Source organism: Peromyscus californicus, unplaced genomic scaffold (genome assembly GCF_007827085.1).
Source record: "Peromyscus californicus insignis strain IS unplaced genomic scaffold, ASM782708v3 Scaffold_21__1_contigs__length_65335640, whole genome shotgun sequence".
Lineage (NCBI taxonomy): Eukaryota > Metazoa > Chordata > Mammalia > Rodentia > Cricetidae > Peromyscus > Peromyscus californicus.
Window position 1 is genome coordinate 41595831 of NW_026294514.1, and position 27424 is coordinate 41623254.

The following is a 27424-nucleotide window of genomic DNA, read 5'->3' on the forward strand; positions in this document are numbered from 1 at the left end:
AAAAAAAAAAAAAAGCCAAGAAGCCTAGTAGTGCTGCTTAAAACCTCCAGGCAGTTCCCTGTCAGACGCGTCAAAACCACGTAATCCTAGCCTTTGAAAAAATACCTTCCCATTATACAAGGTCTGATCTTTTCCCTAAAAGATTACAGCATCTTCTGTGAATAAGGAAACTTGATACCTTGTAAGGAATGCACTGGGGCTTTTTAAACTTCCTTTTTGAACTTAACAGTGTAAACACTAATTCTCCTGTCTCCTCCTGCTCCATATCTGTCCTGGTTTGTTTCTTTACCTTCCTCCCTCTGCTGCTGACTCTGCATCCTCTCCTCCTCATCCTCTCCTTCCTCTTTTCTGTCTCTCCCTTTGGGCCTTTCTCCCGCTTCCCTCTCTTATCATTCATTATCTTTCTTTAGCATCATTTGCCAATATTGATTGAATATTTGCCTGCAATTTTCCATTCCACTTTGTTAGTAAGTTTCTTTTTAATTATATACCACCACCACCACCCCCGTGTGTGTGTGTGTGTGTGTGTGTGTGTGTGTGTGTGTGTGTGTGTGTGTGTCTGCACATGGGTACCAGAGTGTGCTGTACTTGTGGAGGTCAGAGTTCAACTTCCATAATTTTCTCCTACCATGTGGGTCCGGGGGTGTGAATTCCAGTCATCAGACTTGGCATCAGGTGCCTTCGCCTGCTAAGCCGTCTGCCTTATTGTCCCTTAACCTCTCGGTTTCATGAGAAGATTCGGGATTGATCTTAAATGTATGATTTTACCAATGTCCTTAATGAGTGATGATACGAATCCAATGGTTTGAAAAAAATAGATGCTCAAATTAGTTTTCAATTTAGTTTTCCTGAATTTTTTACACATAGAATTCCAAGCTTAAATTCCCCTTCCCTCAGAGTTGCAGAGGACTCTTCCCTCAGCTGCCCTGAGTAGTGCTTGGGAAGATGTCGTGCCTACGTCAGCTCAGCCCTGCTCCTTTATTGAATGAAAGTAGAAGTGTTTTGATTTCCATTTTCACTCTTGGGATTTGAAATTGTACCAGCTCGACCTTTCTGCCAAATTCACCGTGCCGATACTAAATGAAGACCTTGAGCACCAGCACATATTTAAATGATTATAAACAACTCTCACTGGCCCATGGTCTCCTGGGCCCCTGTCGCATGGTTGTTGGGATTGGACTGATCTGGCTGTCTCTTCATTCTTCCCTTTTCATTTCCAGGGGTTTTATTTTTGTTTGTTTGTTGGTTGGTTGGTCTGTTTTTTTTTTTTTTTTTTTTTTTTTGTATGTGTTTTGCATTCTTAAAAATCCCTTGAACCTCCATCTGTGAATGTCAGTAATTTGGCCACGGTTGACTTTGTACTTAGGTTAATTTTCAGAACTTAATACTTCTTAGTTTATGACCCTTCTCCCTTCCTTTGGATTTTCTTTCATGATCGTAATCTGTCCTTTGGTGGGGTTGGTTTTGTGTCCAGGGATTGAACCCCGGGCTCGCACATGCCAGGGAAGCATTCCACCCCTGCTCTCCGTGCTCAGATGCACCCATTCTTGTTTCTTGGCTGCAATAACCAACCAGCACTCTGAAGACAGTAGCTCAAGCGTAACCTCCCAACGCCTGCTCCTTTCTGTGAGCGGTTTCCTTCCGGGTAGCGAACTTATTTTTAGAGTCATTGTTTTCCTCTTCCCATTGTTATTGCTAGATTGATTTTTCATCCCCGCCTGCTGATGTGTGTTTCTTCGTGGAAGACTAGATTGATCGCTTGGGATTAGTAGTTAGTGACTGTGTGCTTCGTATGTAGTTGTATGGACCCGCTTCCTTACCCAAACTCCGCTATGGAAAGGATTTGGGGTCTGTGGGTGGACAAGTGTGTCACCTGTGACATTTTGCTTTGAGACACGTGACAATTGATGCCCGAGTGACAAGACTCCTCAAGAACTCTATTTCCTTTACAGGCAAAACAAAATCCCTTTTCCTACTCCTGTCCTTATCTTCCAAAAAGCCCCAACTAAGATACAGTTCAGCTGCCCTGGTGTCCATGACCACTACTTCCTCATCCAAACAGCCACCACACTCCAGTGAAGGTCACTGTGGCACAGGGAGTTTGCTGTCCTTCAGCAATCGGTCAAGGAAAGACTCGGCTTGGCCCTTTTACCAAGAACAATGTGTTTCAGTTTTTTATCACTGTTGTGAGTTGGCTTGCGTTCCCAACTTTTTCATTTCTTTCTGGATGTGGAAGCCTGGGGCTAAGTGTTTAACTTCTGCCTATTTGTCGCTTGGACCTTTCTCCGGGCTGAGGATTTTTCGACGTTATTGAACCATTTTTTGAGGGTTGGGGCCTAAGTATTTAACTCCTCAGTTTTCTTTTGTGCCTTTTTCCAGGCTGACCAAACCATTTTTGAGTTTTAATCTTCCAGGAGCTTCCTCTACCTTCTTTTCTGCTAATGAAATGTTGAGTGCCTTCCAGAGCTAAGCCTTTTAAACGATGCTGTATCTTCTGAGGCTTAGTTTGATGGGTAGGGGAGGGAGACAGGAGTGTGTGCATTTTGTTCTCTTGATCGAATTTTCTCCTACAGATTAACTAGTTCCTGGAAAAAATTAATGTGCTTTTTTTCCCCCTTCATTTTCAAAGAAATATATAATCTTTGCTAGAAACAGAAAAATATGGTCAGTCAGACTGAGGAATAACTATTTTTATGGGCCAAAATACATTTTATGATCTCACTAGATAGCCAGTAAATTAGTTTTCCAATGGTGTCCCATAGTGAGGGAGTAGAGCGTTTGGATCTTGTGTTAGCCATGGTATGCTAAGTCAAAAGTGCTAAGCTCAGGGTGTTTAACACATGGTCTGTACCCAAAGGCATTGCTCTAGGGTTTGGAAGACTTGAGTAAGTATTCTCTTCACAACACATTTAATTGGTGAAACAATCAATCTAATTCATGCTCAATTTCACAATGGATATTTAACTAAATGTGTACCTAACTGACAACTGGCTCTACAGATATAGTCATGCAGTGTGCTTTATGTACTGTGTTACGTATAATTTGTGTGCACACTTGACTGCACAGAACAGACGAACAGGAAATGGTGAGCTGTACTAATAGGAGTTTTTCTCCTTTAAGGCAGAGCTGAAGGTAGATGGTCCTTTTCCTTGCCGGGAACCCAGCTTCCTTTTGCATTCCTACCTTGTCATCCACATCCAGCCCTCAGCAATTTTCTGAGAAGTCAGACTGGCCACTGCAGGCACCATCCCCACGTTATGGCAGTTCCTGGAACTGCATCAATGGCCCTATCATTCCAGGCTCACTTTCCTGGAAATCCTTCTTGGGAGAGTTCCAGTTACCTCATGGCTCAGAACTACATCATCCTTAGCTTCAAAGGAACCTGAGATGCTGGGTTTTTATTTTTAGTTAGACGTAGAACTCCCTGAGGAGTTAGGGGATCAAGATACTGTTCCTGAGGACAGCAGGCTAGGGATAGGAATATAGTTATCTACAAAGAAAAACGCACATTTTCATCCCTAGAATTTAATCTGACCTCAATATTGACGGACAAAGGCTAAATGCAATAATGAGTATATATGCAGTCGTAGCCATACCTGTCTTCCTCCATCTGTGTGAATACATAGAGAAAACTCATAACTCATGATTGACTGCACAGTTTGAATTGAGAGGTCATTTCTGTGCTAAAGTGCACTTTAATTTTTCTTAGTATCCAAATGACTTTTGTTGTATATGAATTCATTTTTATAAAAAGTATGCAAGTCTGGATGAAGAAATGATGTCAATTATCACCAGGAAAAAAAATGGCCTATTGGTAAGGTAAAGGGATTGGCCTTTTTTTTAAGGCCATCAGGCAAACTAGGGAGAAAATGCTTATTCACTTTGAAACAATGAAAAAAAGAGAGAGAGAGGCGCAAACTAAGGAATAAGAAGTAATCTAGTAGTTAAATCTGCATGTTCACACCCGCTCTACCTGTGCTTTCCACAGCAGAAATAACCACTGCTGTAACTTGAAGTGCAAAAATGTATGTGGGGCGGCGTGGAATTGGGGGTTGGGGGGTGGGGAGAGGGTCAGGGCTTGGCTAGATTTTCTTGGCTAAGCTCTTCAAGGCAAATCTTTTGTAGCCTTCCACATATCACCCAATAGTAATTTAAGTGTCATTATTAGACCTATAGCATTCCTGTTGTTTTCTAAGTGTAAATATCCTGAGGAGGCACACGTGGGTGGGAAGCAGTCTTGTTTCATCATACATGCCACCGTGGGGCCAGAATCTGTTACTCTGCGCAGGAGGAGGGGAGTGGGTCCCCAGATACCCACATTAGGTACTCTTACAGTATCTCCTGGGTTAAGGCCGGGGTCTCACACGTCACACACACTCCAGCACCGAGCTTACTCCCCCAGTTCAGCATCTGATCTATCTTAGTACAATTTCAGAGAAGGTGAGTGTGAGTTTATAGCCACCCAGGGAGCGGTGTCAACTGACAGCTTTAGTTTATGATCTGTGCCTTCTGGCATGAGTCTGGAGTCATCTTTAAGCCGTGCTTTGTGGTAGGGTCTGAGGGAGGACACCCGGTGTACTTGGGTTCATAGCTCAGAAAATTTGCCCTGACCAACTCTATGTCTGTCTTTTCTGCTCTGTACCCTTTTCTGATACAGGCAGATGGTTCTTTTGCCTTAGACCCACCCCACCCTCACTTGGTCCTCTGAAGACAGTGATGGTGGTGGGTAGGTTCTGTAGCACACATTGTTATTGAGCCTCTATTTGATAAGAGCTTGTCTGGCTGGCACTAACTCGTGGCTGGCTCTTGGTCCTGTGGAGGGTTCTGCTGTGTGGTTTGCATGTGTCCAACTAGGGTCTGGAGGGAAGTGCCATCAGCTGGTACTGGAAACAGTACTGTTTTGCAGAATTGTCCCTAATTTTTTTTTCCCAATTTAATCATATTTCTCACAGAAGTGTCAACCCCTCCCTACAGTAAGTCTTCCCGGTTTCTGGTTTCTGTTAGGTTGGCAGCAGGCATTGGCAAGCTCCGTGAGGGGAGTCTTACACAGCCCACATCCAGCCAGGACACCTGAATCATTTTTTGCTTTTCCCAAGCACATTAGTTTTTCTCAGTAGCAGGGGTGGGGGAGCATGTGCGGAGGAGAGAGCCACTGTCCATTGAATGGACTGTCTGTGAGATGAGTGTGTCAGCCCAAGTACTCTCTGTTTCCCCCTTTCTGCTGCTTCTACACTGACTCTGCTAAGTGATGCTATTGTTTGTTTGTTTATTCATTTATTTATTTTACTATGTAGCTTTAGTGTAATGAAGTGGCTCCAGGTCAAGTGTCATCTAGTGGCTGCAGGATACTCCAACCCCCTCAGGCTATCGCACTGAAGCAGGACTATGGGAGGCCCAGCCACACCCTTCCACTCTCTGGCCACAGGCCCTCCTTGCTCCAGTTTTAAACCCATGACTGTCTTACTGCCTTCTAAAGGCTAGAAAGGGACAGGTGTGGTGTCAGACGAAGGAACGCTCTCACTGAGGTGGAAAAGAACATTTAAGTTTTACTCTGGTCTTCGCTAGACCTGCCATCCAGTTCTATCAATAAGTTGGAAGAGCAGATGTCCAGCTCCCTCCAGACGTACTACCTTTCTTTCCAAGTTACCAGATACTTAGACAGAATCAACTAAAGGGAGGAAGAAATTAGTGTGACCTGGGGCTTCAGAGTCTCAGCCCAGGGTCTCCTGGTGCCATGCACTTGAGCAGAGCACCCTGGTGGTCAAAATATGTGATGCAAGCTGTTCTCCACTTCTTAGCAGAGAGAAGAGGAACACAGGGATGAGCCAATGAACACACTCACTAGTCGCCCATTTCCTTTAACTAGGCCCCACCTCCCAATAATGGCTTCATATTATACATTTTCCAGCCATTAATCCATTAATCGGATCTGAACCTTACAAAAATGTAATTGTCTCAAGAAACATCCTCACAGACACACCCAAGGGTGTGTGTTATCGGTCTCCTCTACATTTTCAAAATCCAATCAAACTGACAATTGAAATTAACCACAGCGAGGCCTGTAAACCTATCACACACAACAAGCCTGTGAAGGGCAGAGGATGCTGCCCAGTGGGAGAGCACTGTCTAGCATGTGTGACTTCCTAGATGTAATCCTCAGCGTTGTAAAAAATCAAACCAAAAGAATACGTATCTGACCTGTGGGATGCCACAGTTTACCCACAGCACAGCACCTAGTATCTACCATCTCCTCTTGTGATCCAGTGGCTCTGCTCCTGTCCATCCCAAGAGGAACCGACTTCATCACACTGCATTGAGCTAGCTCTGGAAGAGACACTAATTCAACAGTCCGTGTACAGCGCACACCAAGTGCACATCACCACCACGACATCCTAAGTCAAAAGCCCTGAGTTGTACTATTTCACGTCAGGACCGTGTGCAGCATTCTGTCAGAGGCAGATGACGACAGCCGGCATGATAGCACAATAATAAAAATACTGCCATACATGATCACATACTACAAAATGATAAATGTCAGCATAGTGTACCTTTTAGCCTTTGAGCAATACCCGGTGAGAATATCGTTCGTGTCCAAAAAACTATAGCTCTAGGCTGAGTAGACGGCCCAGCCAGTGTTAGCCTTCCAAGCGTGGGGACCGCAGTTCAATCCTCGGAACACACAGAAGAAGGTGGGCGTGGTGGTATGAGCTTCTGGTCCCAATGCTAGGAAGGCAGAGGTGGGCGGATCCCTGCGGCTTGCCAGACTTTCTCCCCAGCCTAACCAGTGCACCCCAAGTCCCTGTGAGAGACACTGTCTCGGAAAAACAGGGTGAATGACTCCTGAGAAACAGTAACCCAGGTTGATCCCTGGTCTTCTCGTGGGCACCTGTGCACATGGTCTGGCATGTGTGTGTGCACCTGCTCACAAACCTGCACGTGTGTGCGCACACACAAACAAAAATACTTCACAAGTCAGTGATTATGAAAAGTGCTAGAATGTATGTCCTTCAGGAATTTGTGGATTGGGCTCAACTTCGGGTGAGGAGTTTTATGGCTCTCTGAATTTTATTCCATTATTTATGTCTTCCTTTCATTTATATATTCCTACAAGCTTCAGAGGTTTATATTTATCACTGGGATATTAAACTATTGTTCTCATTCTGTCAGTAATCAGCTTTGAGTTTTTGAAGATGATTTCTTTCAATTCAGAACCTTCTCATTATTTCTCCTTTTCTGTGCTTGGGCCAATATTATGTATTTCTTGAGTTCTGTCTTGTATTTTCAGTGCCTTTTTAAGATTGTCTTTTATGCTAATAGATTACATCTGTGTCATTTGGTAGCTACCTAATTCTAATCTTTGCAATGATTAATTATAACACCCATGGATTTGTTTTTATTTTATTTATTCTTTGAGAAATTCATACGTATTTTTATCATATTCTTTGCTGTCCCCCAACTCTGCTCTGATTTTCCCCCTACCTAACTCATGTTCTTTCTCTCTCTCAAAAACAAAAACACAAACAAAAGAAAAGGTCACTGAAAACATGGAGTCTGACTTGTGTTGGCCGACTACTCCTGAGCCTGGGGCCTGCCCTGGAATGTGACTGATGTACCCAGTGTCGCTCTGTTAAAAAAAAAAAAAAAAAAAGATTTTCCCTGCCCATGTTGATTTTAAACTTTACCAGTCACACTGTTAACTCAAAAGAATATCTCGAGTTTTCCTGATTTCTGTTTATTCATTTGTGGTGGTGGCTCCAAAGGTGGGGTCACAGTGGCCTCCAAATCTCTCTGGAATTACTAAATCCTTGTTGACTTTCCCCTCTCAGTCTTTGTTGGTCAGAACTGATGAGCATATTTTCTTTGATTTTCTCCAGTACGGCTGATCCTTGATCAGTTTGTATTTATTAACAGATCAGATTAATGACTTATAATTGAGTGACAGCTGTGTTTCTCTGTTACGTAGATATTTTCCCTGACAGGCCTTTTCTAGCATCAAGGCTGACTCTGGGTCCTGGGTAGGACAGTAAGGTTTGTGCCCAAGTGAAAGGTCATTGGTAGCACACTTGCATGTGGGCACTCGCACCCAATCTTAGCCCACTTTATATTGTTATAAAGGAATGCCCACACCCTGGGCCATGCGTATAGAGATTTATTTCTTCCGGCTTTGGAGGGTGGAACATACACAAGTTGAGGGGCCACGAAGCTGAAGGACTAGACCAGCAGCTGGTGTAGACTTTTGTGCTGCGTCATCTGTGGTAGAAGATGAAACGTGAGACAGAGTAAGCAGGAGAGCACACACCCCTCCTTTCATGAGGAGCCCACTCTCAAAGGAGGAATCCCTCTTGCAGAATAAGAGCATCACGGTCCTGAGCACCTTTTTGAGGTGCCACTTAGATCCTGTTGCGAATGGGGACTAAGTTCCAACAAATGCTCTCTGAGAGAGTTAGCCAACCATGGGACAGTTGTGCTGAAAGGGGGGAGAAAGTGATTGGATTTCATTCAGTCCCACATAAAACTACCAATTTGCTTTTATTCTCCCATTCATGTTTCTCATAGAATTCTAGAGTGACCTGATAGTGATGTCTGCTTTGGTCCTTAGCCGGGACAGCTGCCCCGAGCCCAGAAAGCCACCAAAGGAAAGTAGTACAGTTGACTTGGGTGCCTCTCAGAGGACACATAGCTTCAGACTGCTGCTGGTACCTCAGGGCTGGCACCGGGTTACTGTGTGGCCTCTCCACCCAGTACCTCAGAGCTGGCACCGGGTTACTGTGTGGCCTCTCCACCCAGTACCGCAGGGCTGGCACCGGGTTACTGTGTGGCCTCTCCATCCAGTACCTCAGAGCTGGCACTGGGTTACTCTGTGGCCTCTCCACCCAGTACCTCAGGGCTGGCACCGGGTTACTCTGTGGCCTCTCCACCTAGTACCTCAGGGCTGGCACCGGGTTATTTTGTGGCCTCTCCACCCTCTTTGCAGTCAATTGTCCTGTGAGTTGTCTTGTTGCCCTTTCTATTCTTCACTCTGGGCTTGTTTGATTTTTATGGATTTCTCTTTTGCTTGAAAGCGATGTTATGTTATTCTTAGGCTCAGGATGCCTGTAACATTACCAACTAGTTTTCCGGGAATTTCTATCCATTTCTGAGTGTTGTTGGACCACTGTGATGATTCTGGTGCTATTGGGTTCTGTTATTTTGTTTTGGAGGCAGGGTTTCCCAAAGTCTAGGCTGGCCTCAAACTCACCATATCACTAAGGATGGCCTTGAGCTCCAGATTCCCCTGCCTCTGCAGACTACCTTGTCCAGCTTAGATTTCTTCTCATAAAAATGTCTTATCACTGAGTGATCAGGTGTGACGTGTGTGTGTGTGTGTGTGTGTGTGTGTGTGTGTGTGTGTGTGTGTGTGTTCATTTTTCATCCTGACCAGAGTTCCCTGTGCTTTCTCTTCAGCTGAGTTTCCATTTACAAACTTGGACTTTTCTTATTCAGCTACTATATATGCTTTGGGGGAGGCTTATGAAAATGGCAGTTCCTAAGATCCAACAGAACAGCTTATGAGTTCTGTGATGTCTAGTACATTTAATGTTTCAGAAAGTTGATTCAACCATAGAATATAGTAGTTGAATCTTACTGATATGATGCCTTTATGAGAAACACCACTAGGTCTTAGAGCTTATGTGTGAAGTCTTTGGCTCTGTCCTTCACACACAGAAGCCTTGGCTCCCAGTACACTTCATACATCATGAAAACTGGAGAGTTCCCAGTATTCGGTGGGTGGGGATGAAGTATTTGGCTCAGTATTATGACTTTATGAAGTCCTCAGTCTAATATCAATTTCTTAATTGAATAAAAAAAGACTCACCTCCTTGACATGAACATATAAACCATTGTGGAATGCAGACGTAAGTCCAGTTATTTATTTTTTTTTATTACTATATACATTGAGGTTTTGTTCAGCCATAAAGACATAAAATTGTGTCCTTTCCAGGAAACAGATGGAAGATGAAGATTGTGCTGTTATATGAAATAGACCAGACTCAGAAAGACAAGTATCACATATTTTCTGTGAGCCCAGTTTTAAGCAGCATATTTTTATCAGTCAGCTGCATCCTTCAAGGGTAAAGGCTTACCCTTTGCAGAAGAGGCTCAAGGTTGAAAGGCCAATGCTGACATGGCAGCCAAGCACGAATCTGCTAACTTTCATCTTTCCATTCTGTTCTCCTCAGCATTGAGGTGAATACAGAGTATCCATAGGACGTGTGACACCCCAGGAAACATGTCCATGTCCCAGAGTACTCTCCTGCTCTATGTAATCATCACAGGTAACACCGAGTCTTTAGCTGGACATGTAGCACTGTAGAGTGAAATCAAAATATTCATACACTCGAAGAAAAGAGGATGTAGGCAACCAGCCAGATGTGTCTGGCTTTGAGACAAATTCTATCATAGTCCAGGGTGTTTCGTATGATTGTGGATGAATTGGTAAGTGCTGTGTCAACACACAAGCAGCCATGAGCTCTGTGTGTCTTTGTGTAGTTTTATAAACCACACATATGCCTATGAGCTCTGCTGTAATGCCTAATGAAGTACGTGGCCATGTTTGCAGTGATTGGAGAGAAATGACTTTTGTTTGTTTTCCTTAGCCCAGTGATTCTTGTGACCATGCTACTCAGCTGGATGGCACCAAGGAAGAAAAAGAGCTGCCAGGAGTTACCAAAACAAGTGGCCCTCTGGTAAGTTATGGGAGGATGTGTGGGGATAAGAGTGAAGCCATTTCTTCAAGACAATCGTGCAAAACTTTAAAATAATGCAGTGTGATTGAGGGGATTGGACAGCCACATCCATTAGCATACCTGACTACCTCTCATCAATTTCTAAGAAAAATATTCAGCAGCCAATGAGCCGAGTTTAATAGGTAAATATATAATTGATGACATGTTCTATAAAAACAGATGCATAACTCGGTAATCAGTGATTGATTTTTTTGTTTTGTTTTGTTTTCTCATCCCTCTCTCCATTCCCTGTTCCCCACTGTTTTCTGCAATCACTTCTGTTCTCCACTCATACCCAAGAGGGAAGAGTCAGGTAATAGCTAGGTCTCCATTCTACTCACACCCAAGAGGGAAAAGTCAAGGAAGAGTCAAGGAAGACTCGGGCAGTAGCCAGGTCTCCGTTACTGGGAAGCAGAGAACTGTGCCTCCATTCTTGGCTTTCTGGAACTTTTCTCACACCTGTTTCGACTTGCAGCGCATCCACAGCATGGAAGGGTCTCAAACTAATCCCAGGTGAAAGAAGCCAGACAAAAAAGCATTCAGTTTATATAAAAATACAAGAAATATGAACTAACCCTCAGTGATCGAGAGACCATCTATGACTTCCTGGAGAACTGAGATAAAGAAAGGAGGGAAGGATGGATAGATGTCCCCAAAGGACATAGATGCCCTAAAGGGCATGATCATATTTTGGGATACTGGTAGCCTTCATCATCTTGACTGTAGTAATGGCTAATTCCATAGGACCTAAATTTTGACCAAAATTTATTAAATTAATTTTATCAAATTATATGCTTAATACATATTCTATATTTGAGTTTAATTATGCAAGTAATTATAAATCAGCTATATGAACTGTTTAAAATCAAGCCCATATTAAGTCTTGCAGTTTCAGTAACAACACAGATATTTACATGGCAGTGCATCACTTACAGTGCACACATGAATGGCTGTTCATAGATTGCACATGGTTGATCTTTGACTCTGAGTGATAAATGGCACTGAGTTTGGTACTTACAGAGATTTACAATCCAACTGCTCTCATCGAAGCCCTAGTCTACAAATCACTTCTCATAGAGATAAATGACGGCATCTTTCTCATGTTTAGTCAACAGCGATGAAATATTCATCGGAGATGTTAGTTTATTTAAAAGGCAAAGTCGTCAGTCTAGTTTACTGCCAATGTTTTAAGTGAAAAATCAAATTCAACACTTGCCATTGACTTAGATACAATCGTGCCATCTGCTGAGAGTCACCAGCTGCATCTGCGTGTGTTTCCTGTGAAAGGAAATCCAAGGAACCTTGATTTAAACAAGTAGGAGTTTGTTTTAATCACAGATTAAGAAACTGATGATGAAAAAAAAAATCAAAGCTGGTGCAGTTGCGAATAACAGAGCAGGGCCTTTAGCATGGGGTTGACTTCCTCTTCATGATGCCCCGCAGCTGGTAGGTTGAGTCCCTGTCCCAACCCCGTGGTTAGGAAACCAAGCTGATGTTCGCCAGGAGCATCCGCCACCTGCCTGTCTCTGTTCAACCAAAACTCCTCACTTTTCCTGGAAAACCTGCGCAGCAGGACTTTTTTCTTTTCCATACTCAGTTTATAACACCCTTAGTTGGTTATGAGGACTTTTCCCCCCTTTAGTTGCTTAAACCTTATTCCCTTAAAAATAAGTTATCTTGGTTTCTCACTTAAACTTTTTGTTTTACTTCTTGAGTATGATGCATTTTTAATTTATTCTGGATTCTGAACTTTGACAAAGATCTTGATTTTATTTCATTCATTCTTATCAGTGAGTCTTTCCCATCTCAGTTTCTGGAGATTTTCTTCCACTATATCTTGAATTAACTTTTCTCCTCAATTTCTATGGTCCATCTCTCTAGGACACAAATTATATGGTTGTTGCTTTGCTCGAATCATATTTCACTGTTTGCTAAATTTTACATTAGTCTCTGTGCCATGTATTCTAAACTTTTTCAACATTGTTTCAAATTATTACTTTTTTTGGTTATAATTGTATGATTATTTAGCTTCCCGATTCTGTGTATGTTTCAGAAAACATATTCTTCTTTCCTAATAAAAACTTCTTTTTAAATTCATATACCCATTGTTACAGCAATATGTTCTGAGCCAAAGTGACCCCTTAAAACTTTGAGGAGATGAGTTATTTTTACACCTTCTTGAAACTGGGGCATAATTTACAAATAACACGCCACACTTGAGACGTGTCATTCAGCTGGTTTTAACAGTTGTACTCCCCAGAAAATCACAGTCAGTGAAAGTGTGGAAGATGGCCATCACCACAGTATGCCTCCGCTGTCCTCGTCCATGGACATCCCTTCTTTCCTTCAGAGGCAAGCTGTGCACGACTACTAACACCTTCGCTCATTTTCATCTCCATTTACATAGAATTTTAAATATAAGACTGCTTTAGCATTTGCTTTCATTTACTCATAATCATAAATTTAAGACCCACAAATTTGTACTTATAGAATTCTAGTAGGTAATGTTCCATTTTATTATATTATTATTATTTTTTTTTTATTTTTATTTTTTTTGGTTTTTTCAAGACAGAGTTTCTCTGTGTAGTTTTGGTGCCTGTCCTGGATCTCACTCTGTAGACCAGGCTGGCCTCGAACTCACAGAGATCCACCTGGCTCTGCTTCCGGAATACTGGGAGTAAAGGCGTGTGCCACCGCCGGCCGGCTCCGTTTTATCATTGTGCCTCCTGTTGCCCTATCTGTTCACCTGGTGATGGATGTTTGGATTGCTTACAGTCTGGGCTGCTGTGAGCAGTGCTAGCAGGAGCATTCATGGGGCTAAAGAGTGAGCATTCACATTTCTCTCGAGCCAAGAGCCCACACAATTCAGACTGTTGCCAAGCACCAACCACACACAGCATCAGCTCACATTGCTGCTCACAGCAGGGAATACTTTTGTAGGTAAATCCAAGAGATCGAAATTCTATATTCAAAACACCACAGTCAGAAATAACAGCCAGAATAGTTTTTTATATGTCTCTTGTGTGGCGGATACGGTCAGCTAGCTCTTGGTGTTTGTGGGTGAGCTCACATGAGAAAAAAAAAACAACAACTGACTACAATGTAAATATTTTTTCGATATCTTTAGTGTCCACTCAGATATAAATATTTAGTGTTCTCCCAAATATTTTGTGCGGAGAACATATTAACTTTGGTGAAGTGGCATGCTCAGTGACGCAAACAGAGGAGGAGGAGGAGGAGCTACTCCTGGGTGAGCACCCGCTGGTGAGGGAACTGGAGCACTCCCACTGGGCGGGAGCTAGAGTCCTAGGGTTGAGCTTCCAGTGATTGGAGCACCTCTGATCAAGTCTATGGTCCTAGAGTGTCTTTCTGTCTGCTTCCCAGACCTCCCACCAGCCCAGCCTCCTCAGCACTGAAGCAAAGGCCTCAGCTAAGCAAAGGGCACCGCCACACGCATATCCCCCAAGCGAGATCTCAGGACTCCTAGGGGTGAACTCACTACTTCCATACATCTCTGTAGAGCTGGACTACATTGATTTTTTTCCAACTGATTTATGTAGGAAATTGTTGTGTGTTTGCTCTGTAGATTTAGTTTCCCCAGAGGCAGAATTGTTTCTGTGCTCATGGCACTTAGTTGAAGGTGTGTAGAGTGGGTGGGTGGAGTTGGCAAGCCCTCCCCAAGTTCAAAATCAGAGAGCGGAAGATGCTGTCTCAGTTCCTGCAAAGCTGGGTCACTGTTTTCTCTCTCAAGTGTCTTTCCCTGTGAGCCCTGCTGCACCTTCTCTCCTGTGCTGGTAGCTCACTCATCCCCAAGGTACTTAGTTCATTTAGATAATATGCTTTCTATTTTCCTAGGGTTATATTTAAGGACTATCCAAGGGAGAAGTCTTAGTGTCTGTGTTCTCAATCATTTTTAAATATTTGCCTCAGTCTACCCCCTACTTTGTCCATTCTTTATTATTAGTTTGTTTTTCTCAGTTTTTCCTAGGAATTCTCCCTTACACTACTTAATTGTTTTTTTTTTGTTTTTTTTGTTTTTTTTTTTAATTTTACTTTGCGTGTATGGGTGTTTGCCTGCAATGTACGTGTGTGCCTGGTGGCCTGGGAGTCCAGAAGAGGGCATCAGATTCCTTGGGACTGGAGTTACAAATGTCTACAAGCCACCATGTGGTTGCTGAGAATTGAACCTGCATCCTCTCGATGAGCAGCCAGTGCTCTTAACCACTAACCCATCTTTCCAGCCTCCTTATGCTACTTTAAGAGGAGGTATTCCCCCTACTGTTTGCTTTCCGTCTAGGAACTGCTGCCAGTTGTCTACTGTGGAATTCTTGGCTGAATTCCGGGGATGTGGAAGACTGGCTCCCTGCAAAATCTGCTATTGGTAGTGATTGGGTGGGAGGAGAGGTCGGTGGCTGTCAGCTGGCCTCCTTGATTAACATTCTTCGGCCAGTGCCTGAGTTCCGTTTGTTTCTTTAAAACAATCTGCTATCTATAGATATAGATATAGATCATCTATCTACTCATACTGTCTATCATATCCATCTATCATCTATCTATCTATCATCTATCAATCATCTATCTATCAATCATCTATTTATCTATCATCTATCTATCTGGTTTGCTTATTCATTCATTCATTCATTCATTCATTCATTCATTCATTCATTCATTCATTCATTCATTTATGGACAACAGGTCTTATGTAGCCCAGGCTAGCTTCAAACTCTCTAAGTAGCTGAGGATGAGCTCGAACTCTTCATCTTTCGGCCTCCCCCTACCAAGTGCTGGGATCCCAGGACTGCACTGCCACCCCCGCCTCTTGTTCATTTTTAAAGAATTTAGAGCATCTGGAGAAAATATGATCAAGAGAAATGCATGCATTTTTAAAAGACAAAATATTCTGGTTTTTATAATTCTCAAATATATTCAATTTTATATCCTCAGTCAAGAAAATTCACATCTTCAGTAGCTTTATTGCATACTGTACCAAAAAACTTCAAATCTCTTTGTTCTAGCTTATCAATGAAAAAAAAATATATATGTGGTCCCATTGCTGGTGAAATCTATCAAAAAAAAGTGCTATAATTTGAAAAAAAGAACCAAGGTGATTTTCATTTACTTTCAGACTTCACATGAGAAGTTCAGTTCTGACAGGACACTCACGTAGACATGGCCAGGTTTGATCCTCAGTGTCCGCCACCCTTACATCTGGGTTCCTTAGTGTTACCCACCATTCTTTCCTGGACACAGCACTTGGCAGGCAGATCCATGCTGTCGTCTGTGGTCCTGCCACAGGCAGATTGGGATTACAGAGATATACATCATTTGGTTTGTAGAACAGGTCTTCTTTTGCAGCCCAGGTTGTTATCCAGTTCACAGTCATCCTGTCTCAGTCTCTTGAGTGCTGGGATTATAACCTTGTACCATCATGACTGATCCTCCTCCTGTTGATCAGGAAAACCTTAGTTTTCCCAGAAACACTTTGGGTAAGAGGACACTTACTTATACCTTGTTGCCAACATTTGCCACATGATCCCTCTTAGTGTCACATGAGCCTGAAAATGAAGTTTTTAATTTAATACCTAGCTTCCTAAAAATAAACCAAGGTAGTATTAAGGCAACTAGAGTATGTGGCAGGTGGTGGCGGAGTCTGTTGCAGAAGCCATATCTACTAGAGGGCTTAGCATTCACAGTCTCACAGTGGTGAGCACTAATGGCCACACACGGCTGTCCATACCCAGACTCTCATGACCTCACATCTGTCACACACACACCCCTTTGTAGTCAGTGGAATGCACAGACACACTGGAAAGTAATTCTGGAATAAGAATGGTTCTTTTGTTTCTCCATTTAGCCGGATGATACTTCTCTCAACAGTACCACCCTATCCAATGGCACCCAGGATGAAGAAGGTAGTTTTGTGGACCTCCAGAGTGGCTCCATGGTAAGTCTTTGATGTCAGCAAAATTGCATGTTTAGACAACTATGTTGGAAGGTAAGAAGAGCGATTTTTTTTTTCCCTCAAGACAAATTAAGGAAACTTGAATGAGGGTTGCCAGTCAACAGCTGCTGTGACCCACCAGCCTTCTAACAACTAGGAAGGCAACTTCAAACTAAGGAATGAATACATCTTCCTTTCTGTAAACCTGCATGAGAGGCTACGGCAGGGGGTTAACAAATTCAAGACTAGCCTGAACAACTTAGTGAGACCCTGTGCCAAAAATTTTAAAAAGAGGGGCTGAGGAGGTGCAGAAAGTGCTTGCAGTATGAGCGTGAGGACCTAAGTTTAGTACCCAGTGCCCACATAAAGACGCAGGTGTCGTGACTCTTGCTGGTCATCCTAGTACCAGGGAGTGAGAGACAGGCCAATGTCTGGTTCTCACTGGCCAGCCAGTTTAGCCTAATCTGTGAGCCCCAAGTCCCAGTGAGAGACCAGGTCTCAAAACACAAGGTGGACGGCTCCTGAGGAGCAACTAGCCAAGGCTGACCTCATGTTTACACATATACATGAACAGACACGCATGCCCTCCGCGCGCGCGCGCGCGCGCGCGCGCACACACACACACACACACACACACACACACACACACACACACACACACAACAGTAATGAATAGTGAATAGTAAAAAGAAGGTTAGAGTAGAGCTCAGAGGGAGAACACAAGGCCCTAGGTTCAACCTCCAGCGTCACAAAAACAATAGCAAATAATCCGAGTTTGAAGGAGGCTCTACGAATGAGCACGACTGTGTTTGGAAATCGAAGTGAACTCTATGGTATCCAGTGTGGAGGGAGTCGTGAACTTTCACCTCCCTCACAGGGTTCCCACCGATAGTCTCCAGCACCTCCCTGAGTTGGTTTCATTTCCCCACAGTAGCCTAGAAGTCCCCTTGTTTCCTGGGTAAGTAAGAAGAAAGCTCCTATGGGACACAGAAGGCTTTGGACCTTGCTTAAACCTCATTTCCAGCCTTACTTCTGAGGGCTTGCCCATACAGCTTTCTCCCACCTTGAGTAACAGTTATATGTGTCTTTGTCAAAAATACTTGTCATTTGCCCTCTACATACACTATGTCACGTCCACACAAAGTATCTCTGAGCTAGTTTTCTGGCAGAGGCAAGATAATAGATCTCTTAAAGAAGACAGTGGAAGACCCGCCCCTCTTTGATGTGGTCGTGGTTCTCCGAAGCCACCTTGATGGAAGGCAGATGTTAGCCCGATAGATGCTCAGAAGAGATTCCCTGGAGGCAGCAGTTTCTTAGTCACTGTCTATTTTGAGGAGTGCGATACTGATACTCATGTATCACCCACTCCTCAGATTTGCCCATTGTTTAGAAAAGTAGTGTTGTTAACTCATATATGTATAAACTGAACTTGAATATACGTTGTCTCTAATTTGAGATCACCCGAAATCCGTCCTACTTATAATGGGATCTCATTTGGAAACCTTGGTGACCATAGAAGGGGTTATCTGCAACAGGGCTTACACAATGATGCAGATCAGCCCTTAACTAGCATCCTGTATTTACTATTTCACTTGGTGGTACCCATGTGCCCAGGCCATTCCTGTGTATCAGCCTCAACTCCTGCCTCTCCTCTCTTCACACCCATCTCTGAGGCCCATAGGTACTATCATGTAAATGGTTGTGGACTATTTATACCTGTTTCCTTTATTACAGTTTCTTCCTTGATACAGATGCTTGTGGTCATCTTTTTCATTCCTGAAGCAGCTACCTAGTAACCTCCCAGACATTAGCTTTATACCCTTCACGGTCTATCATTCCCATAGCTGCGCATCATGGATCCAAAGTGCAAGTCTTGCTTAAAGCTCCAGTGAGGCTCCCTGAAACTTCCTAGTTCACAGGAGAACTCCCAACACAGTATATGATCACTTGTCTACATCTATCCAACCTTACCCCACCCCCAGTGCCCTGTACAAGGCAGCAGTGAAGAGTACACCATGCTGAATGTGGAGTAGGCTGGATACCTAACTCAGTTATCGTAGGAGACTATGGCAGACATTGTTTTGTTTATTTGTTTTACCCCCATGGCAGTTCTGTGACCACAATTTTGTGTCCAGTCAGAGCGATGCATTTTCCAGTTCTTCATTCTTTGCTGCTAGCTTTTCACACCATCGATTCTTTCCAGACATTGATTCAGGGAACTTCTTACCAATCACATATTGTCTAAATAAAGATTCTTAGCAGGTTGAAGAGATGTTTAAGATGATGATGTGAGAGAAAGAACTTGGTCCTGCATGGTGATTATGGAGCTGTGCAGAATGAATTAATCACTCAGGTTTCTTCTTTTTCCTGAAAGTAAAATTGGATGTCAGTAGTGACATAAATAAAGCAATATTGGGTCTAAAAACAATCTCCCTGGCCGCAGTCTCCAACTTCTCTTACTTTAGGTTGCTATGCAGAGGGTTTTTTTTTTTTTATCTAGAAATGTTAATTAAAATGGGAGGTGCAGGGATTCACCCAGGATGCCAACACAGCCTTTACTGTACCTGGATAGAAAGTGCTCTCAAGTTTTTACCTTGAGATGACTACATTCTGAGTTGCATGGTTCTCCTTTATAAGGAACCGTGGACTTCTGGGCATGGGTGAGAGAATGTTGGGGTCTCTGACTTTTCAGAGGCAAATCCACAGCAGCTAGAAGTCTTAGATGTCTGGAGGGTTTCCTGCACCAAGACCTCAAGATTTTGTTTCAGAGGACACCTCAACAACTTGCCCACTAGAATTTATTTTGTGGAGTGGTATAAAGTGGCCAACTGTTAACTTTTCTGAAAGAATAGTCTTCTCTCATGCAGTGCCCTTTCACCCAAATCTTGATGACCACAAGTTATCCCCCACATGGCTAGTGGTCTGTCTTTGAAATCCGCTAGAGTGAAGTTCACCTGCAAATTTTCCTTTTTTCTTCCGAGAAATCATTTCCTCCAGGTGAACTCGGAGAAAGGTTATGCCTTCCTCTTGAAAAGATCACTGGGGCTTTCCTTCTAATAATTCGTAATTATGCAGAATATTTGTTCTGAATAATTGTGTTATTGTGGACTGTAAGGCAAATTACATCAGATGACCATCCAGTATTTATTGAAATGAATCTCTTCAACCTCAGACTCACCAACTGCAGATGGAAGACATTTTAATTGTATCTGTCGTGAACACGTACAGATATTTTCTCTTGCCATACTTTTCTCAGCAATACAGTGTACCAGCTATTCACATGGCACTCACACCGTGAGGTGCTGTGCACAATGCAGGTTTGTCTAACGTGGTCAGGAAGATATGCATAGGCCACATGCAGATTCTATCCTGGTCTGTAAGAAGGACAATCCATCACTTTTGATATCTGCAGGAGTCCCGGGCGCCAATCCTTGCCTGAGGATCACTGGTGGGCAGGTGGAATTATGTTAGTCTCAACCGGATTCCCCTGCTGTAGCAGGAGACTGCCCCTTTGCTGTGTTTTGTTCCACGGTCTCCTTTGAGTGCCAGCCCTCCAGTGACCTAAAACATTCCATGAGGCTCCACTTGTTAAAGTGTTCACCACCCACCAATAGTGCTAAGTGGAAGAGCAAGACACGGGCATCTGGAAGATATGTCCTATCAAAACTATAGCCGGAGCCGGGCAGTGGTGGCGCACGCCTTTAGTTCCAGAACTCGAGAGGCAGAGCCAGGCGGATCTCTGTGAGTTCGAGGCCAGCCTGGGCTACCAAGTGAGTTCCAGGAAAGGCGCAAAGCTACACAGAGAGACCTTGTCTTTTAAAAAAAAAAAAAAAAAAAAAAAACTATAGCCAGGGGTGTATATGCTGTAGTGTTTGGCTTTGGAGCCACCAGAAATATGACTGATACTGAACTACATGACCCTCAACTTCTGTCTTTTCGTCCAGAAACTGCAGCATACAGGCATCTGCATTTTGACAGTTGCCTGTCTATTTTCATGTGATTTATACAATTAAGAGATTTGAAATCTCGTTTGAAGCAAAACCAGGAATCAAAAGAAAACACGAGGCTGAGAACAGGAGACTCCCCTCTGCAATCTGCAGCGTACGATAAAGGGTCTTTCATGAAGCAGGTGTTCGGTGATTGCTAAATAAATATGAGAATAAAAGACCTAGCATCAGGGTCTTTGGGGAAAAGGACAGATTTTATGTGCGGCTAGCATATAAAAGGTTCTTGATAGAATGGCAATTTCTTGAAGTCACACATGTTCACAGATAAAAACTCCATATTAGAATTTATATAGAATATATGGTTTGCATGTAAAGTTTTTGGTAGAGTTTTTGAGTCAATTTTTTTTTTAAACTGGTACCCTTCCAGACATGAGTAGAAACTCACTTTGCAGAACTCTATAAAGAGAGATAACTCAGCTTCTGATGGTACAAGTGGGGTACAGAGCTGTGGCAGAATTTTTTGTGAGGAAGGAGCCAAGTTAAGAAAGGAGATTGGATTATAAGAGATAATTTATTATTTTAGAGTTTTATTGTTGTTGTTGTTGTTTATGTGTTTGTTTTGAAACAGGATCTTACTGTGTAAACCAGGCTAGTCTGGAATCCACTATGTAGACCAGGCTAGCCTAGAACCCTCTATGTAGACCAGGCTGACCTAGAACCCTCTATGTAGACCAGGCTGACCTAGAACCCTCTACGAAGACTAGGTGGGCCTAGAACCCTCTATGTAGACCAGGCTAGCCTAGAACCCTCTATGTAGACCAGGCTGACCTAGAACCCTCTATGAAGACTATGTGGGCCTAGAACCCTCTATGTAGACCAGGCTGACCTAGAACCCTCTATGTAGACCAGGCTGACCTAGAACCCTCTATGAAGACTAGGTGGGCCTAGAACCCTCTATGTAGACCAAGCTGGCCTAGAACCCAGTGTGTAGAGCAGGCTGGCCTGTAACTTCACCTGCAGCCTTGCCTCCAGAGTGTTGGGATTACAGGCAGGTACCCACCACATCTGGAAAGATGGTTAACTTTTTTGTTAGCTGTTACTACTCCATACTTCACAATGCAAGAGTTTATATGTTAATATTAGCAATATAACTGATATAACTAAGACAGAATGCATCCAGATTAGCAGGCAGTAATTATCAAATATACATCCTCAAACATTCTAATTTTATATCTTAGCAGAAGCTGCTAAATATGTGAGCTAAGAAGGCAGAGTTAGTTATGAGGACTTCAGCATAGTTCTTTGAGAAACTTGGGTAAGCCACATCCATATAAACTAACTAGAGAAACAACCATGGTCACTGAAAATCATTTGTGAAACCAGGAAGTATGTTTGTGAAAAATATTCATATATTGCAGAACATAAACCCAACTGAGATGAAGGGTCAGGCTGGAGAGATGTCTCAGCTGTTAAAAGCGAGGCTTATACCCAACAATGTAAGAGATGAAGCATCACTGTATTTGTGGTCAATGATTTTGTCTCTCTTTCCTTGCTTGGCAGTCAATACTTGAGGCTATCCCGGATATTCCCGTTCACACTAATGGATCTGCAGATGCTGAACCGTCAGTTCCAAGTGCCTTGAGTGGTGAGTGGCATGTCCCCTGGTGAACTTACGCTGTGCCTTCTCCTTTGGGGTCTGGCACTCAGTTCAGTTAGCAGTGAGTTTCTTTTTTATTATTTAATACGTCGACTTTTCACGTTGACTGTGTGTCACCGTAATTGTATACGTAGGACTTATTGGTTGGGTACCTGTGGTGATGTTTCGATGCATGCATACATAGGCTAATGTCTGTATCAGGCTGAACTTATCTAACTCTTAAACACATATCATTTCTTTGTGGTAAAAGCTCCCAAGTTCCTTTCTTGCAGGTGTTTGAAATGTGAAGCACATTATTGCTATCTCCAGTCGCCATGCTTGGTGATAGTACCTCAGAACTTTTTAGTCTTATCTCACTGTGGCCCGCTGCTCATCCATACATCTCTCCCCATCCTTGCCTCTACCCAGCAAGATGTGTGTTATGATTCTCTTGTTTCCAGCACTCCCTCCCTCACCTCCAAACATCCCATTTTGTTTACAATGGACAGTGTTAACCACGCTAAATGGGAAGGGAAGTTTTCCTTCACTCCCAGCACGTGAGGTAGGAGCGCTTCACTCAGGCAGTGGCTTTGAGTTAGGCCTCCCCGTAAGCGCCATGATGTATCCAGATGTTACAAGGACGCTAAGCAGCAGCCTCATCCAAGGCTCCCAGTTACTGAGGAAGTGTGTGTTAGTCCTCCCTGAGCTGCTTCTGACACACAAGCTTATAGGGCCGACTTTTATCTCAGCTTCTGCCCTTGAGACACTCAGAAAGGGATCCTCTTGCTCCAAGGCCAGCCCGCAAGGCCATGCCTTTGTGATTCCTGTCTTTTGAGAAATGCGCATTCTCTTTTTAGAGAAACACAGCCTATGCTTTGACCATTCACATCCAAATGCAAAGTGGACTTGATGACAGTATTCTAGAATTGATCTTGGTGGTAGTTGCCAAGCTATGACATTAAAAGCCATTGCCTTCATACATCAAATGATGAATTGCCTGACACGCAAATTGTTTTTCAATAATGTTGATACTAAAAATAAAATAACCAAGAGGAGAGACTCACCAGAAAGCTTTCCCATCGGTCTGTTTACCGCCTGTGACTTAGTAATCACACCATCAGAGACAGTGCCCACATGCAGTGGCCCAGTGGCTTGGAGAAGTGGCCCAGTGGCTTGGAGAATCTGCCTGCTTGGTCGCTGATTTCCAAAGACTCCATCTTAGATCCACAAGAAGTCTGAGCACTGTTTAACCACCTTCCTCTGTGCTGAGTACAAGCCTGCCTCTGCATAAGTGAAAAGCCATGACCTTCCCTCCCCACTTCCTCCCTCCCTCCCTCCCTCCCTCCCTCCCTCCCTCCCTCTTCCCTCTCTCCCTCCCTCCCTCCCCCTGTCATTTCCTAACTCCACTCTGCAGCCACTCACCGTGTTTCAGCTAGTGTTCATATTCGGAATTATGGTGCATTAATTTACAAGCTCTCCACACCTTGTAATATGAAAGCAAGCTGGCCTCTTATTAATCTGACTGATGAATTCCGCCTTTTGCCATTTTGGTCTTCTTGACCTTTAATCAGGGTCCTAAGAAGAAAACAGAAGAAAAAGCAGCCTGTTTGTAATCAAATAATTCTTTACTTTGTGCATAAAAATGTTTGCCAGGCAGAGAAGGAAGGTGTCGTGTCAAAATCGTACTCAGAACTCAGAGTCTAGCGTTGGGCCAATGCTCTGTGCCGAGGAGTCATTTGCTCTCATTTGCAGCCTAGCTTGAGAAAAGGACCACTGCGGGACATTCCTGTCACCGTCTCCCAGTCAGGGACTTCTCAATGTGCACTATTCGAGGTTAGACCAATATCCGATTACAGCAATCCAGACTAACCCTGCATATCCAGCAGTGAGGTCCACACTGGATAATCTTAAAAAGTGAGCATTTGTACTTGTAAAAGTAGAGGAGAGTTTTAGGAAGATACCCTCCTTCCCACCTCTGTAAGTTTCTGGGCCCCCGGTAAGTAATGCCAGATCTAGATGGTGCTTTTCATCTCAGAAGAATACAGAGAAATGCACTCTTGCAGGTTTGCCTCTAACCCTTAAAAACTTTCATGACACGTAAAAGTTTAAAACATTAAAAATTAGATTGGACGGTTGTTTTGGATGCGGGTGGAAATGTGTCCATAGGGAAGGTCATTGACACCATGTCACTGCCTAAGTGAACTCCTCCTCAGGGAGCCAGGCTCTGTTCCCCAGATTTCTGGACTCCAGCATGCCCGTGGGCTGCCTTGTAAGTATTGGTAGATTATTTTGCAGCCAGTCACATTGACTGGCTCGCTGATGTATTACATTTCTTGTCTCTTGTTTTTTTGTTTTAGATGATGATTATCTAGAAAAGAACATTCCGCCAGAGGCCGAAGAGCTGTCTTTTGAGGTGTCTTATTCAGAAATGGTGACAGAGACCCCAAACAGAACTAAATGGAAGAAGTCAGACATCAAGAAAGAAGACTATGCCTTAACTGTAAGTCAAACCTTCTGCGATCAGTCTATGAACTTCCTGAGATGGTTCCCTGGGCCAACATGAGGATTGCTTTTCATCCTTGAATATACATAAGGGAATTGGGGGTGCCAGGCACCAGCACTCTGTGTCTTCTGGGATATGCCTAGATGTGCTGTTTTGTGTGTAGATACCATGTGCAACCCAGATTACAGGACAGTGGTGTGTACAGGCCTTATAAGAAGGCAGTTGCTGGGTTGGGGGATGGCTCAGTGGTTAAAAACACTTGGCGTGCAGACACGATGACCCGAGTCTGAACCTCCATTACCCATGTAAAGATGGGCATAGCAGAGTTCATCTGTAATCTCAGAGAGGCAGACTCCAGTGAACTCCCCAAAGTTTATAGGCCAACTAGTGTGGCATTCTTGGCAGCCAACGATTAGAGTCCCTGTCTCAAGGAGTTGAAAGGCAAGGACTGACAGCTGACTTTGTCTTCTGTGACACACATGCCCACGCTTACACGTATGAGTGTGCACACACACCCAAACACAGAAAGATGGAAAAGGAGAGGAGGAGGTGGCAGCCGTGGCCACAGCTGCAGTGCTGGCAATGTTCGCAGCCTCCACAGGCATGCTGTCCTACCCTGGGGGTTACTGGTTTGCTTCTAATTAGCATAGCAGGGACCTTCCTGCATTCTTGAACACCTACTCACTGGTTCTGTGACCCGGAAACAGTTACTGTGTCCTGATCTCATTTGATTGGAGAATAAAGATCTTCACTGTGTATTTCAGAAATTTATTGTTCAGAAAACCAGATTTGGGTTGACCGAAACAGGAGACCTGTCTGCGGAAGACATGAAGAAAATCCGCCATCTCTCTCTGATTGAGTTGACGGCCTTCTTTGATGCCTTCGGAATACAACTGAAGAGAAACAAGACGGAGCGAGGAAAAGGCCGAGGTAACTAGCCAGCCAGGCCGCCCCGCCGGCTGCCACGCTGGCCCCGGAACACCGGGACGCGTTCTGACTCTTGCTTTTTCTTCCTCCCTTACCTGTTTTCCCTGCAGACAGCGGGATTTTCGGAGTGCCACTTACGGTCCTCCTGGACAACGACCGGAAGAAGGACCCTGAAGTGAAAGTTCCCCTCGTGTTACAGAAAGTGAGCCGTGTGCAGAAGGATGGGGGAGGCGAGGAGCGCACTGGGTGCTTTCTCTTAAAGACAGTGGAACCCTTGCAGCTTTGGCCCAAGCGTCCTCACGGTGCTCTGCAGACACGTAGATCCTTTGTCCTTCTTTTTTTTTTTTTTTTTTTTTTTTTGGTTTTTCGAGACAGGGTTTCCCTGTGTAGCTTTGCGCCTTTCCTGGAACTCACTTGGTAGTCCAGGCTGGCCTCGAACTCACAGAGATCCACCTGGCTCTGCCTCCCGAGTGCTGGGATTAAAGGCGTGCGCCACCACCGCCCGGCCCCTTTGTCCTTCTTATTCATCCGTTTTTCATTACTATGATAACATGCCTGACAACGGCACTCACCAGAAGAGGAGTGATTTAGACCACGATTAGGAAGGCTGAGGTTCTGAACGGTATAGTGTCACTCGGTGAAAGCCGCCTTGGCTCTACCACCTCATGGCAGATGGCAACTCAGTGCCAGGAACATGTGTGAGAGGGAACGTTCGCATTGTCAGATGGGAAGTCGGTGAATGAGAAGGGTGGAGTAAAGGTCTCCCCCTGGGCCCCATCTCATGAAGTCCTACCATTGCACTATCACAGAGGCCCACGTTTCAGACGCGGGACTCTTGAGGGACGAGCTACTTCCCACTCAGGAGTGTTTGCTGCGTGCTGCGGAAGCTCCGTACACTGCTTGGCCATCACATGTCAGGGGAAGACACCAGTGTTCTGTCTTCTGGCTTCCTTCAGATGTTGTTGGTGCGATGCATGTGTTTACATTCATTTTTTTTTTTTTTCTCAAGGCAGGGTCTTATTATGTTGCCCTGGCTGTCCTAGAACTCACGAAGATCCTCCTGCCTCTGCCTCCTGAGTGCTGGGATTAAAGGTGTGTGTCACTATGCCTAGCTGTTTACATGTATTTTTGATTATTCTGTTTAAAGACATGATTATTAACGGCCTCTTTGATGAACATACCAGTGCCTTAAGAGATGTGTCAAAAGCTAAACTGTTCAAATCACTCAAGTGTGAGTGAGTGTGTTTATGTGCGTGTGTGTGTGTGTGTGTGTGTGTGTGTGTGTGTGTGTAATCATTCATTTTATGGACTTTTTTTCAACTCAAAATCAAGTTAATAAAGTCAAAAATTGGCTTTCTTCTAATCAAATTTCAAGTGTTACTATACCTACTACATACAGTCAGGACAGAAAAATTTTGTGAAAGGACTTTTTAATTTTAGTGATACCTCACCTGCTGTATACAGACATCTCTATGATTGCTAAATAGCTGGCTTAATTTATTTAAGGTAAGGCTTATGTTTGTTTTTAATTATGTGTCTTATGTCTCCGTGTGTGCATGCACAAGTATGTGTGAGTGCGGGAGTGCCTGAGGTAAGAAGATGGCATCAGATCCCCTGGAGCTGAGTTGCAAGCAGGGGCAAGCCTCCCTGCAAGGATGCTGGGAAGTGAACCCAGGTCCTCTGCACGAGCAGTGTGTGCTCTTA

General features: G+C 43.8%; 1 protein-coding gene across 5 annotated transcripts in view; it reads left to right on the forward strand.

Moving 5' to 3' along the window:
* The window catches only part of Arhgap28 (Rho GTPase activating protein 28), a 174205-nt gene that overhangs the window by 115736 nt on the left and 31045 nt on the right, over positions 1-27424 (forward strand). For all 5 annotated transcript variants that reach the window (XM_052750170.1, XM_052750171.1, XM_052750172.1 and 2 more), the window contains 6 exons: positions 10638-10727; positions 16621-16710; positions 22215-22299; positions 24648-24790; positions 25558-25723; positions 25831-25922. In XM_052750170.1, coding sequence (XP_052606130.1) covers positions 10638-10727; positions 16621-16710; positions 22215-22299; positions 24648-24790; positions 25558-25723; positions 25831-25922 — 666 coding nt within the window. The remainder of the gene's footprint in view (positions 1-10637; positions 10728-16620; positions 16711-22214; positions 22300-24647; positions 24791-25557; positions 25724-25830; positions 25923-27424) is intronic.